This window comes from Gastrolobium bilobum, unplaced genomic scaffold (assembly GCF_033153095.1).
Source record: "Gastrolobium bilobum isolate Gb01-03AN ecotype WA unplaced genomic scaffold, APGP_CSIRO_Gbil_v1 utg18271, whole genome shotgun sequence".
Lineage (NCBI taxonomy): Eukaryota > Viridiplantae > Streptophyta > Magnoliopsida > Fabales > Fabaceae > Gastrolobium > Gastrolobium bilobum.
In genome coordinates this window covers 118,012-133,028 of record NW_026896070.1, presented here as the reverse complement: position 1 = coordinate 133,028, position 15,017 = coordinate 118,012, and the positions used below count along the sequence as shown (strand labels likewise).

At 34.7% G+C, this 15,017-nt stretch overlaps 1 protein-coding gene across 1 annotated transcript; it reads right to left on the bottom strand.

The window, feature by feature from the left end:
- Positions 1-211: 211 nt before the first annotated feature.
- LOC133297630 (linoleate 13S-lipoxygenase 3-1, chloroplastic-like) lies at positions 212-4,415 on the bottom strand. Its single transcript, XM_061496797.1, has 7 exons — positions 4,043-4,415; positions 3,569-3,849; positions 2,707-2,947; positions 2,243-2,524; positions 1,813-2,006; positions 1,405-1,706; positions 212-1,238 (listed from the first exon to the last, which is right to left on the bottom strand). The coding sequence occupies exons 1-7, from the start codon at positions 4,413-4,415 to the stop codon at positions 212-214; spliced, it is 2,700 nt and encodes an 899-aa protein (XP_061352781.1).
- Between the last annotated feature and the right edge of the window lie 10,602 nt (positions 4,416-15,017).

Genomic DNA, 15,017 nt, shown 5'->3' with positions numbered 1-15,017 from the left:
TTTGATATCAATAAGATAATTCTTCTTATTCTATTTCTATTTCCATTTCTTTTCTATCACTTATACTATTTGTAATAATTATACAAATTAAGAGATACCCATCCATCCCCCCATCACCCTTGAGCTCTATTTGATATACAAGCCTACCGTATTAATCCAGCCTAGGTACTAATTGAACATTGTCATGTATTCCATTGACGATGATAGTATTTTATGTAGAGACACTATTAGGAACCCCTCTACATGTAACGCCAGGTTGGGAGGTAGGTGCAAGTAACTCATAAGGTAAGACTCCAGCACCACAACGGTTCCTGAGTGCTGTATCAGAATTCCTTCTCTCAATCTCCTTCTCTATTCGTCTGATCTCTGCCGAGAACCTGTAGAATGCCTCAATGATCTCTGCGTCACCTGACCATATTGATGGGTGTTGCCGCTCCCCCAAATACTCTTCGTCAGGTGAGTGAGTAGAGAGCATGTCAACCACTGCCATATATTTTGTAGCTTGTAACAAGCTAGGCAACGCATTTAGGAAATATTTTTGAGGATCTGCAATGAAATTGGCATATTCTGGGTCACTCTCTTCTGGGATTAATCTTCGCGTTAATGGGGGACGATTTGGGACATAACCTCCGTAAGGGTACTGCCCAAAATTAAGAGCAGCATGTTGTGCGGATGCTGTCCAAATCAAGGTGGTGACGATAGACACAAGATCGTCGCTATTGTTCAATGTGGGCCACCAGCTTTCATGCCTGAGATCAGCATGGCCCACATTGATTGACTCAGAGTACCAAGCTTGTAGCTCTTTGTCATTGCAAATCATGATGCTTGAATGATGGTAGTAGTGGTTCACATAAGTGCGGACCCAGTTCTCAATTGCAGACCATATCATAAGCCCATCCGTTGCATAAGGATAGTCTTCTATAAGGAGCTTTAGACCATTTTGTTGTGTTGGGTCAGGTATCGCTATTCCCCTGCGTATGAGATCTGCAGGGAGGCCCTCCATGTCAAAGCGCCACAAGTTTCTGTATGCAGCACAACTGATCTCCATGCAGTAGCGACCAGGAGTAAAACAAGATTCAATTATTCCATCAGCATTGATCAGGCTCTGCCGAGCTAAAGCATTGATCCCCAATGTGTACCTCATGTGTGGATCCAACAGTTTCAAAATAGGATGCATCGCACTTAATTGCCTATGAGCACACAATATAAATGGTTCCATGCAGGCATGCGTGCGTAACCTATTTATATATATATATATATATATATATATATATATATATATATATATATGTATAATTAATTTAGCAAAATAATCGATCAGAATATATATAAGATAAAAAAGAAAATGTATATTCTAATATATATATATATATATATAGTTTAAAGAACTATATAATTGATTACCAGTGGTTAACAAGTTGGTGGACGCCGGCATCATTGGCGCAAACATGAGCCTTGGCAAGCTGCCACATCCAATTGGTAGTTGCATCCACGGGAGGGGTAACTACGCGTTTTGATCGGGAACTTGGACCGCCAGGGGGGAGGCTAAGTTCTATAGCAATAGGCTTGAGAGTGCCAAGTGGTGTCAATAAAAATATGGTCCGTGTAGCATACGACTTTCTACCATCAAGGGCATTGATCCCATCAAGAAATGGAAGATAGACATCATGGTAGTTTATCATAAACAGCTTATTTTCCACTAATGCCTGAAAAATTAATTCAAAGAAATAAATTCAATATATATACTAAGAGATCCAGCTCATGGGATTTGGTTATATATAAAAAGTTTTTATTAAGGATTTTGAGGGTCACCTGTCGCACAGTCATGCCATTAAGTTGTCCTAAAATGTGCTCTTCTTTAAGTGCAGAATCTTGGGGACCATATATTTCCGGGTCAAGCTTGCTCACCGGTGGGAAAACTTTAAGCCCCTCAATGTTAACAGGGTTGATTCCTGCTAATGCTTGCCGGGCAAATTCGTCGTCTCGCAGCCACGCAAACTTGTCCTCTGCACATTAAAAACATATGATATCATTAGTTTAATCAGCTAGCCAGAAAAGTAAATACATATTCACTCACTCGGGTTATAATAATAATAATATAACATTATAGTCCCACATGTTAAAAACTTGCAATCAAAATAATGATACGCCAACAAATTGAAATCTTACTACAAAGGGCTGATGCAGGAAATTAGCTTACGCCAAAATTCTAATAAAAAGGAAAAGACAAGGGGATACTCACTGGAAATAATCATGGGGGTGTCATACTTAAGAAGAAGTCCCTGTGGCAATGGGATTTTCTCTTGCATGAGCATCCCTTCACCGTAAAGGTCATCAACGTCAGAAAAAACGTTGAAGTCGTGATTATCAGGGGAAAGACTAGCCTTAAGACCGGGGATCAAGTTGTGGAGCACTGCCTTGAGCCTCATGTTAGAGAATGTGTTCTGCTTAGACTCCTCGAATTGTTCGTCCCTTGGTACGTACATTGGCACTGGTTTCTCCACACGACTCTCTGCATACATATCTGTAACATGCAAGCAATGTTGTTTACCTAAAACTCAGTTTTCAACCAAATTACGAAATAAAATAAAATAAAAGTATTTTAGAAAGAAAAAAAATAATAATAAAATAATACTACTAGCAAAATCAATATCTGTAGACCATCAGACTTTTACTCTGATAGTGATTGATTGCTTTAGTTGTTACCTGTATCAGTGGGGGCGCGGCCAGTGCGACAGCGTCTTGGGAATGGATGGTTTTGGGATCCACCAAGAGTTGGTCGTGTAAGTTCAACTCCTTTATCTGGATTTCCCAGATCATTGTATTTATCGAAATCATATATTCTATCAGATAAAGTTCTAACTCCTTTGCCATCACCCCTTAGATTTATCAGCTCTTTCTCCCTTAGTACTCTAAGCCCAGCAGGTGTATCTCCAGGTAAATATGGCTGTCAAATTAAATCACATAATATATTAGTGCTATCTTTATCTGAGTGGGTGTATTAATTAAATGCTGTCGGTGGTTGATACGTAAACTCAAGCCCAAGGGTCGTTAACGAGAGCATTTTTGGTACAGTTGCCCTGAGTGCGACGGTCATATTTTCTTTATGTATTAATGGGAGTATATAATAAAAATATTAAAGAAAAAAAAAAAAAAAACCTCCCTCGAATTCATATTACAAATATGAACACGTATACTAAATTTTTCCGTCCTTAACCATGCATTAGTCAATTAGAATTGGATTTTCAAAACTCATTTCATTGGCTGCTTGTTTGCGAGTTCAATTACAAATTGCAGCCACTCCCTGTTTTCTTTGATGTAAAATAAATATAAAGCAGCCGACTAAACAATTGGAAGTTGAAATTTTCAATATAAAAAATAAAAATAAAACAAATGGCTTCCCTGGTCAACCAACTAGTTGGTTGGCATTCAAGAAATAGTGCTATTAATTTAAAATTGAAATTGCTTTGACCTGTCCAAGCTGAAAATAATAAATAAATAATACAGAAATAAAAAATTATTTAAGATTTGAGCATGGCAGAAAAAAAAATAGTTGAGAACAGATTACCTTGTTAGAAAAGAATATCCTCTTTCCAGGATGATCCTTGGTGGGTCGTACCCATGAGTTGCAGGGGAAATGAACTGCTCCGCTGGCAAAGCCTTCGATGGTTATGCTTTCCAAGAAGAATTCTCTCTGGTTTTTGTTTGTCACAGTAATAGCTCCGGGAAACCCAAAATTCGAGTCAACAACGAAATCAGCCGTGTATTTAACTCTCTCTGCTTTAGCATTGGATTTCTTCGACCAGTCCTTCAGCTCTGCTTCGTTGCTCTTCTTTGGAGCTTTAGTTTCTACAGAGCAGAGCAGAATAAGAACCAAACCATTAAGCAAAAATTCATTGAAGAAATAGGTATAATTTACGATGATATCCAGGACAGAAAATTGTTGGGTCACAGAAATGATAGTTTTTGAGAGTGATTGGAAACAATGATATGATGAGACGTGACACACACTGCCTGGGCCCTGGAGCAGAGAAAGCCTTACTTGGATCAATCACAGTGCTGATAAGCTCCAGCACAACATTTCTTCTTCCTATTCTATCAGTGATGGAATCCAAATGCTTCGCAATGGTCTCTTTAAAATTCTCTTTGATCTTGTTCCTCACCGTCACTACAGCTCTAACCTTGAATTGCACTGGTTTCTCTACATGCATAGAGGCCTTTACCAAATCCTCGCCGATAGCTGCCACCGGAAACCTCGCAGCCTTCCTCAACCTCATAACTCGTCTGTTTCCCAAAGGAACCAAGATAGGGTGGAACAAGTACTGGCCCTGCTTCTGTTGAAAACTATTGTGCAGAAGCACTTTTGAGGAAGAAACTATCAATGAAGAACCCATAATTTCCTTTGCAAGGACCATCTTCTGTTTCTCAACTCGTGCTGTGTGGGCTCTGCTTCGGTGGCAGAAGAAATGAGATGATGACGCTAGCGCGTGTGTTGCGATGGAATGTTATGAGCTGCCTCATATTGCTTTTATACAAACAAGAGTAGCACCAATTCCATGAAATGAATATCAGCTTCCACACGGTATTTAAGAAAAATAATACTAACTATACAAAAAAAATAAAAAAAATAATACTCATAAATTGTGAATCACCCTGTCTTTTTCGCTGCTTTCTTTTCTTTTGTTTGCCCATTCAAATAACTGGGCTCCTGAGTCAAAACGAGCTTGGGGAAGAAAAACACCGTGTGTACGGGAAACTAACTGGACATGAATCTCAAAGTATTCCATTCAACGGCCTCTTTTTATGCAAATCCCTAGTTAGCATTCCTTTTAGCGGGTGTGATAAACGAACCAGGGCCTATATGGTCTATGACTCGGCTCGTGAAGATATGAGCTTACATGTCTAATATTGATTTTTGGAACTCGACTTGTATAAAAGTTCGTTTAATAAAAAAGTCTCAGGCTCTAATTTAAAAGTTCGGCCTTAGAGCCTCTCATGCTGGTCTAATATATTAATTTTTATTTTATATTTTTTATACTACTTGTAATAGCTCTCTCTCTTCAATCCATTTCACCCCATTTTATTAGTTAAACATACTTTTGGATGATTTTGTTCTATATTATGTTGTTTGTATATACATTGAATTTATCAATATTTATGGAATTATAGTGTTGTTGATTGTATATTCTGTTTGAATAAATTTTTTTGTCTTATTTTTTTAAACAGGTTAATTTAGGCTTTTATTTTTTGTAAATAAACCAGGCCACATTCCGCTAATTATATTCATAACAGGTAACAAGTTTAGTCAGACTGACACATTTAAACACAGACTTGGCCTTTTAAGACCAAAGCTCGACTCGGCTCGGCTCAACCCGTTAACATCCCTACCTTTGAGCCCCTTTCTATATGTGTGTTTTAAGTGCCAATACTAAAATGTGAAAGCACATAAATATAGTTTATGGGAAAATAGTTGTTGTCTTAGAGGACACAAGTTGTGTTTTTTTTTTTTTTTTTTGGGTAATAAATTGTGTTATCGTAATTGCTCATAATATGTACATATAGTTATAATATTAAAGTAATGTTTTTTTCCATTTTCTATGTTAGTCGACAGGTTCTGAAGAGGAAAAAAAATATAACTTTAATATTATAACTATGTATTCTTCAAAATACATAGTTATAAGCAACTAAAAAAACTTGTGTCCTATAAAAGGCGTTTTCTCATTGTTTATAAACTGTTCAATTGGTTCATGATTATTATTTTTTTTTTAAAAATATCACATTTTTGTGATACGACACTTTAAAAAAGAAACACCTTAATAGCCAATGGCTAAGGGATAAATACTTATTCCAAGCTATATCTATAAGGCGTAGCCCACAAAAAGATATATCGCACACGGGATAACTTGCAAGAGCCACTTCTGCGCATCGATGAGATTAAATGCTGCCATACTAAGGCGACATAAGGAGGACACTCAACGACTATATAAATAGAGGCTTGAACCTCAAGTACGAACATCTATTCCATATTAACTAAGCTTATAACTCAAATACTAACTTGAATATCAGAGTGCTTTGTAAGTTGTAACGCCCGACCGCTTCAAGAATCAATGACTATCCCCACATACTAACACAAGACTTTTGAGTGTGCTTTTTCCTCGAGAAGTGTGCGAGTGAGGAAAAAGCACACTCAAAAGTCTTGTGTTAGTATGTGGGGATTGTAACATCCCGAGCACTCACGAGGGCGGGGAGTGATCGCCGGTGCAAAGAGGCACGAACAAGGAGCGGCTCCTGACAGGCTTCCAGTGGGGGGTTACATGCATGAATGAACCGAATCGACACCCGAAAGAAAGTGATTCCAAAGGCTGTGCAGGTATAAGGCTGCACCGTTTGGGATAGCTTATAAGAATTAATTGGTACGACCTATGCTAACAAGATGCATCTGCTTTTCGGTAGCCCGGATCGGAAGAACTCCACAGTTAAGCGTGCTTGACTTGGAGCTTCCTGGAAAAACTTCCCAGGAGGTCACCCATCCCAGAATTGCCCCAAGTCAAGCACGTTTAACTATGGAGTTCTTCCGTTTCGGGCTACCGAAAAGTAGATGCATCTTGTTAGTATAAGTAGTACCAATTAATTCTTATAAGCCATTCCCAACTGTACTGTCCTATACCAGCACAATCTCTGGAATCCCTCTCTTTCGGGTGTTGATTCGATTCATTCATGTACCCCCGTCCCTAAGCCTACCAGGAGCCGCTCCTTGTTTGTGCCCTTTCGCACCATGCCTTTTCGCTCCGGCGATCATTCCCCGCCCTCGTCAACGCCCGGGATGTTACATGCCCACCAGCTTCCGCCTGGTTCGTCCTCGAACCACACCGTACTGGAAGAGAGGCTCTGCTCTGATACCACTTGTAACGTCCGGCCGCTTCAAGAATCAACGACTAACCCTACATACTAACACGAGCCTTTTCAGTGTGCTTTTTTCTCACTCGCACACTTCCCGAGAAAACTTCCCAGGAGGTCACCCATCCCAAAATTTTCCAAGTCAAGCACGCTTAACTATGAAGTTCTTCCGTTCTGGGCTACTGAAAAGTAGATGCATCTTGTTAGTATAGGTAGTACCAATTAATTCTTATAAGCTATCCAAAACTGTGCAGTCTCACACCTGCACAGTCTTTGGAATCCCTCTCTTTCGGGTGTCGATTCGATTCATTCATGCATGTAACCCCCAGCTGTAAGCCTGTCAGGAGCCGCTCCTTGTTTGTGCCCTTTCGCATTGGCGATCACTCCCCGCCCTCGTCAGCGCCCGGAATGTTGCAGGGATAGTCATTGATTCTTGAAGCGGTTGTGCGTTACATAAGTACCCCAAGTCGTCCCAGCCAATCAAGTCATCCAGTCTCAAATCCTCCATCTCACAGAGCATCCCATAAAAATGCGAAGCATCTCGAGGAGTCATCATCTTGTAACATTTATTCCAGCAAAAACCATACAACTATTGGATTTGGGTCAACTATGTGCGATCTAATCCTATTCATATTGGACTGATTAGAATCCGTGCTTGCTTATATAAATATTTAACCACTACTGGATTTGCTAAACAATAAGATATTTAAACAATATAAGAAATTTTATTTAATTTGTAAAATAATCGAAATTTTAGACAAAAAGATTTTGAAGGCAGGTTATTTTAGACAAAAAGATTTTGAAGGCAGAACATAACATTTTTATTTTTTATTTTTTAAATCACCAAGACAATTTTTTGTGCACAACATAGGAAAGGAAAAAGACTAGAAATTCATTTTTTTTAGTTTTTCAATCTAACTTTCATGTCGCACTCATCTTTCTCTGCAATCTTCTCCACATACATGCATCCTACTCTATGCTCTTCATCATCGTTTTCAAATCCTTTTTGGGTGAGTTTATGGGTAATGTTTATGTGATTAGTGTTTCTCATGTTGTTTCAAATAATCTTATCTGCTACACATACATAAAAGTGTATGGGACACATGTGAGGCCATGTAAATAAAAGAAAGAGAAAAAGGAAATAAGGATCCAACACGCTTATATATATATATATATATATATATATATATATATATATATATATATATATATATATATATATATAAGGATCCATTTATAAACTTTTTTTTATAAATTTTTGTAAATTACACTATGTACTCCCAGGAGAACATAGTATAACCTAGTGTTCTCCCGGGAGAACATAGTATAGTTTGTAAGAATTTGTAAACAAAAAGTTTGTAAATATAACCCTCCCCTAACATAGTGTAACCTAGTGTTCTCCCGAGAAAATATAGTGTAGTTTGTAAGAATTTGTAAATAAAAAGTTTGTAAATATACAATTTTTTTGTTTACAAATTCTTACAAAGTACACTATGTTCTCCCGGGAGAACTCTAGGTTACAGTATATTCTCCCGGGAGTACATAGTGTAATTTACAAAAATTTGAAAAAAAAATTTGTAAACAGATCCTTCCCATATATATATATATATATATATATATATATATATATATATATATATATATATATATATATATATATATGAGATAAAATTATCTCCTACAATATGAAAAATACTAATCCTACTATTTATTTGGGTGTACGAGACAATGTCCCAAAAGGAAAAGAAAAAAAATATTTCATGCATATTCAAATAGGAGATGATTAAAAGGTACATAATATTATATTTCCTTCCCTTTCCCATTTTCATTTTGCTCGAGGGATTATTTATGTTGTTGTTTTATTTTTTCTTGTTATTTGTTTTCACATTTAAGGTTGACAAATGGTTATTTTTCAATAAAAAACTATGTATAGATGTGCGAGTTGAATTTCTTTTTCCCTTGCCCAATCTTCAAAACTCTAATATGCACTTTATGTGTGTTAATGGACCAAAATATTGGGTCCTTATCCCAACAACCTAATAAATGAATAAGCTCACTAGCACTGATGGATAGAGGAACTCAAGTCAAAATCCTAACAACAGGATAAGACTTCATAACAACCTTATAACAAACTAAATGGAGTCTTAACCAGGTAACCCATTATAAATAAGGGTCACAATCATCATATACACACTTTTGACTCATTTTACTTTTGTTATTACTGTGCACATACACCACGCCTTGACTTACGTCATACCGTTTAAGTGCAAATTGATCCATACACCCATATGGTATCTCTTTCATAGATACCCGTGAGCGTACAGATCCAACATTGATCAATCACCTATCGGGTGAACATTCACGGTCCACCCGGACCGAATAATATGCTTCTTATTTTTTTTCTTCAATTTCTAAATATTATAGCATTCATCCGAAAAGAGGTGGCAAAACGAGTCAACCAGTGTCGTCCTGACCTGTCGTCAACACGCTAAAAACAGGTTGACTCGCCTCACCCCGCCTCTTCAATGTGGGTTGAAAAACCTAACCCACCCCATTTTATGCTAGGTTGGCGGGTCAATCAGCCTAAAAAATAAAAAAATTATATTTTATGAATTTTATAGTATCACTTTTTTTCATTTCATACTCCCTTTAATTTTTTTTCAATCTCAAGCCTAAATATATGCTAATATTCAGTCAGACATTCTGTATGAACTTATTTTTGCCTCTATATATGGATAACTTTTGTCATAAATAATGTTTTTTATTTTTATTTTTTTAGGGGAGTACTAAGAATTTTTTTTTTTAGATATCATAAAAGTTTAATGTCAAATAAAATACTACCTAATAGTTAAATTTTTTTTTGACCCGGTGGGCCAACCCGACCCGCCGCAACCTGTTTTGACCAGCAACCAAGCAGGATGAGTTGGTGAATTGAGATATGTAACCCAACCTTTTATGACCGAAAGCCTGTGTTTTTGCGGGACACAAATTGGTGAAGTAATACTGGATAGCAAAGGATAGAAATAGTGTTTGATCCAACAAATTAATGGTCTTTATCCAAATTTTCTTTCCGTTATTCTCATTATTTTTCTTTGTTAAAAATATTAAAGGAGAGAAAAGTGTTTGATCCCCACAAATGGTCTTTGCCCAATTTTCACCCTTATTCTCATTATTTTTCTTTTTAAAAAAAATATGAATGTGAAATTATTCATGTGTTTTTTTTTTATTTTATATTTAAATTTTAAAATAATCGATTCAAGATGTATATCAAAGTTATATATCAAAATAATTTAAAATCTAATTCATATTATCTCAATTCTTTCAATAAAAGAAATTGAATTTTAACATAATAGGTGGGTTTGTACATTTTAAATAAAAAAAAAACTTATATATAAAGGAATAGGTTAGAGATTTTAATAATATCTATATCTATAATATTAAATTTTTTAAATAATTGGTACACGATACTCTAAGGTTCGAGTTGAAGGCCACTTAAGGGCCCCACTAGGAGCAGCTCCACAAGGCCCACTAGGCCTAAAAAATAAAAATAAATAAATAAAATGAAATTTATAATATGACGGCATTACTATCAAGTTAGTTAAGTTCAATAGTGTTTACCAAAAAAAACAAAAAAACAAAAAATTAAGTTCAATAGTCCTAATTAAAGACCGAGCAGGACCAAATTATAGTTGGGCCTGATACGGCAGTGCAACATACATTGAAAATGTCAAAGTGAATATGGTATTGACATTTCTCCTTTGTCCGAATTTGACATCATACGAAGAAAATCAACATGCAAAAGTATGCAATAAGAGCGCAACCTTTGGGAAAAAGAAACAAACGAGGAATGTTAAAATGCCACCTGCATTTGTTTATTGGGACCATAGAATTGTTGTGGAATGTAAACAAAAGTTGGCCGGAAACCATGATTTAATTATAATTTATACACTTTTATAAACTTTTGACTCAGGTTGTAATGGGCAAATTATGACTAATGTAATAAACATGTGATATATAGTTATCACGTTATATAACCCAACAAGTAATAATAAATAATAGTAAAGGAAGGTGACTTCAAAGCTAATTGAATTTGAAGGAAGAAAGGAGAGAAACGAAAGAGGCAACAATGTGTAAATGTGCAATGGGAGGGACGTTGCAAACGCTGACCAAGCAAGGCAAGGGGAAAAGACCGCTTCAAGTTTCTAAATCTGATGCCTGAAAGTCAAACTCACTTCACCCAACAACGTACACAGTCAGCGGCCACGACTGCTTCCTTATTTTTCCTTTAATGAATTACGTATTGTTAACTAATTTCTGTTAATTCTAATTGACGTCATAACTGATAACTTAATCTATGGTGTAGCTTATATATATTGTTACAGCGCAGCAGCCGGCCCAACAACAATTCTAGTCAGCCCAACATTACAGATACGAAGCCTAGCAGCTTCAATAATACAAGAGAACAACTCAGCAGTTTCAGCACCAGGGAAAAAGATGACGTGGTTTCACTCAATGCCAGCTCACTTAATTCACGTGCGCAATCACAACAGACTCACTCTCATGCAGTTGCAAGAAAAAGTCAGTTAGCTGATAATTAGTTACGGCTTCTGTTATGCCGTTGAGTATTTGTTAACTTCGTCTTTCTTTCTTGGGCACGTATATATTCATGTATAGTCAACATTTTTCTGTATCTTGATTCATTCTTTGTGAGCAATAATATGAGCTCTCTGTTTTCTCTATCGATTCTCTTCCTTTCTTAATACATATTAACTGAACGCATTTGTGACAACTTTAAGCCTTCTCCCATCCCTATCTTTGCTATTGAGCTGTCCACTGATCGAAGAATCGAGTATATTTTAATATAGAGTAGCTATTATGATAATGGTATGAACCAATATGCTTAAGAAGCTTCCCTGATACTATCTAGCAATAAAGAAGGGGAGGAGTTGATAATTGATATTTATTACACTTATTTATTACTCTTGATTAATGATTTAGGATTGTTTAGTGTGTAAATAATGGTCTTTTGGACTAATTGGATGTTGGGCTTTCAATTGGATTTAATTTGTTTTTATCCTAAAATTTCATATTTACGTTGTTCCAGTATTTTGATCATAACTTTTGCTCTAGTGTCCGATTAATCTAGTTATTGTCCCATTTTGCAGATGATTCAAAGAGCTACAAATATTATGAGACATGAAAGTCAAATTTGGATAAGAAGATGGTCAAAATTGGAGTCAAAGTCTAACACAAATTGTTGGAATTTTATGTGTTTAATTAGGCCTGATTTTATAATTAAGAGCCCAATGTATATGAGGTCCATAGCTATTGTTTCTGTTTTTATTTCCTTTAATTTTGGATTGAATTTGTAGAGCCCGAAACTAGCTTGATTAGGGGTTAAAAGGCGAGAGTAGGGACTTGTGATTATCTTTTGTTGGAGTTTGCATTTTACAGTTTCGAGATCAATATAATTTTCGTTTTTTTTCCTCTCCTCTATTCTTTAATCAACCCAAGGGTTAAGGGTTTCATGGTTGAATCATGAGGACTGCTCCTAATTTTGAACAGATTCTGTTTCTCTTCCCTTAACTCGGTTTGAACAATGCGCAGATGTAGGTGCTCAATCTGAGATATGTGGTTGAACTCCAGGGAAGAGATTAAATGTTAGATTTAATGTTTAGGTTGATTTACCTAATGAACTCAAGTCGAACAGGTTGATACTTTACGCTTGCGCGAGTAGACATGCCATATTCGACCAAACGTTAGGCAATCGTCTAGAGTAGGTTCCTAAGGGCACGGTGACTTTGTATTTTAGTAGAGTAATAGGTCAAAAAACAGTATATTCGATGTGCCTCTTCAATGGTTAAAGATAGGATATTTAAAGGTGAAAAATATTCCCTAACCATAAGAAAGAGACCCATAATTGTTTTGCCATATGGGCCTCACTATGTGTGTGAGAAAAGTGCACAAATTGGAGTGATTAAAGGCATGTTTCGTGCGATGTATAAGATCTGATAGTATAAACTTATATTATACGTTATGACATTTTTATTTATTTGGTGTGACCATCGTATAGTATAAGCTTCTAAAGCAAAATCCCTTAATACATCAAAATGATGTATAATTTAATCCGGCCTAAGAGGGTGAGATTAAGCCTAATAAGGGGTTGGTGTTTTACCATCTTGACCGGTGCAATTCTCAAGAATTAATATATTAAAATAAAAATTAATTTTTTAATATATTAATTTTTAAAATATTGAATATTTTTATTTTTTTAAATTAATTTATTTTTTGGACACACAGTTCAATAGATTTTTATAAAAATTAATATCATATGACATTTTTGAAAGAATCATATAAATTCTTTATTAAAGAATATTTTTATTAAAAATATTTATTTTTATTCTATATAGTATTATACAATGCATTACCAAATACTAGATGATTTATCTTATACAATATATTATTTTATACAATATTATGGAAAACGCTGGATAGTATTAAAATTCAATCAGGTCTTATACAATCAGACCTTATACTATTAGACCTTATCGTATACTGTGCACCAAACAAGCCCTAAGTTATACATCATTTTGATGTATTAAAGAGTTATATTGTATAAGCTTATATTATACTATACTATGTTCATACCAAACAACTTAAAAAGTCATAACGTATAGTATAAACTTATACTATCAGACCTTATACATCACACCAAACAGGCTTGATTAAGTTATATATCATTTTGATGTGATAAGGGGTTGATGTATTAATATTGTTGACTAGTGCAATTCTTAAGAATTAATATATTATTTCGATATTAATATATCGAAATAAAAATTAATTTTTAATGTATTACTTTTTAAAATATTGAAGATTTTTATTTTTATAAAAATTAATATATTTTGGACACATTGATGAACAAATTTTTATAAAAGTTAATATCATATAACATATTTGGAATAAGAGGAAAGTTATACTTACAACCTATTTTCATTTACAACCTCTTACAACGATATCTTAACTGTTGATTTTCGTTAATTAACAGTAATTATTTTCGCAAATCAAACTCATTAATTTATTATTAATTCGTAATAAATGATAACCGTTGAATGACGGAAATCAATGGTTAAGATATGGTTGTAAGAAGTTGTGAACGAAAATAGATTGTAAGTATAACCTTCCTCTTGGAGTAATTATATAAATTCTATATTATTTTTGTTAAAAATATTTTTTTTTATCCTGTCTAGTATTATACAATGCATTATCAAACACTAGATGATATTATTTTATACAATACATTATCTTATACAATATCATCCCAAACGCTGGATATTTAGAGCCTGTTTGGATCCTCTTATTTTTAAGCTAGAAGCTACTTATAAGCTAAAGCTAAAAAAAAGAGCTTAAAAAAATAAGCTAAAAGCTGTTTGGAAATTACATAAAAGTTTTAGCTTAAAAATTACTTAAAATCACATATTTCAAGAAAATTATCTTTCTCTCTATCTTTATCACTCTTCATTTAAAAAAAAAGCACACAATTCAAGAAAAATAGATAAGAGCTTAAAAAAAAGCTCCTCCTAGGAGCTTTTAGTTTTCAGCTTTTTTCTTCATTATAAAAAAAAGAGCTTTTCGTTATAAGAGCTTTTCCCAAAACCTGTTTGGCCTAGCTTATGCTTATAAGTAGCTTCTAGCTTAAAAATAAGAGGATCCAAACAGGCACTTAGTATTAAAATTTAATAAGATATTATACAATCAAATCTTATACTATCATGTCTTATACTATAGGTCTTATCTTATACTGTGCACCAAACATGTCCGTAGTTGTTGATCCTATTTATGTCTAACAACTCTACTTTATTATATAGGGTTCGCTTTTTCTGCAGTTAGGACAAATAAGTTATCTGCAGTAAGCCTAATACGACGTCATTTTGGGACGAAAATCATTGTGTTTTTGTAATTTTAATTTATTTCAGGGTTATTATAGTCTTTATAATTTTAATTATTTAATTTTTTGATCACAAAACGACGTCGTTTCGGGAGTAAATGCAGATAACTTATCTGTAGTAACTGCAGAAATATTATTCTATATTATATATGTAAGTTGTTGATGCAAGTAGATC

Coding starts and splice junctions, on each gene's coding strand:
- LOC133297630 (XM_061496797.1), bottom strand. CDS start 4,415: ATGGTCCTTGCAAAGGAAATTATGGGTTCTTCATTGATAGTTTCTTCC. Junction 2,525..2,706: donor CCGCGCCCCCACTGATACAG/GTAACAACTAAA, acceptor TGCATGTTACAG/ATATGTATGCAGAGAGTCGT. Junction 1,707..1,812: donor ATGGCATGACTGTGCGACAG/GTGACCCTCAAA, acceptor TTAATTTTTCAG/GCATTAGTGGAAAATAAGCT.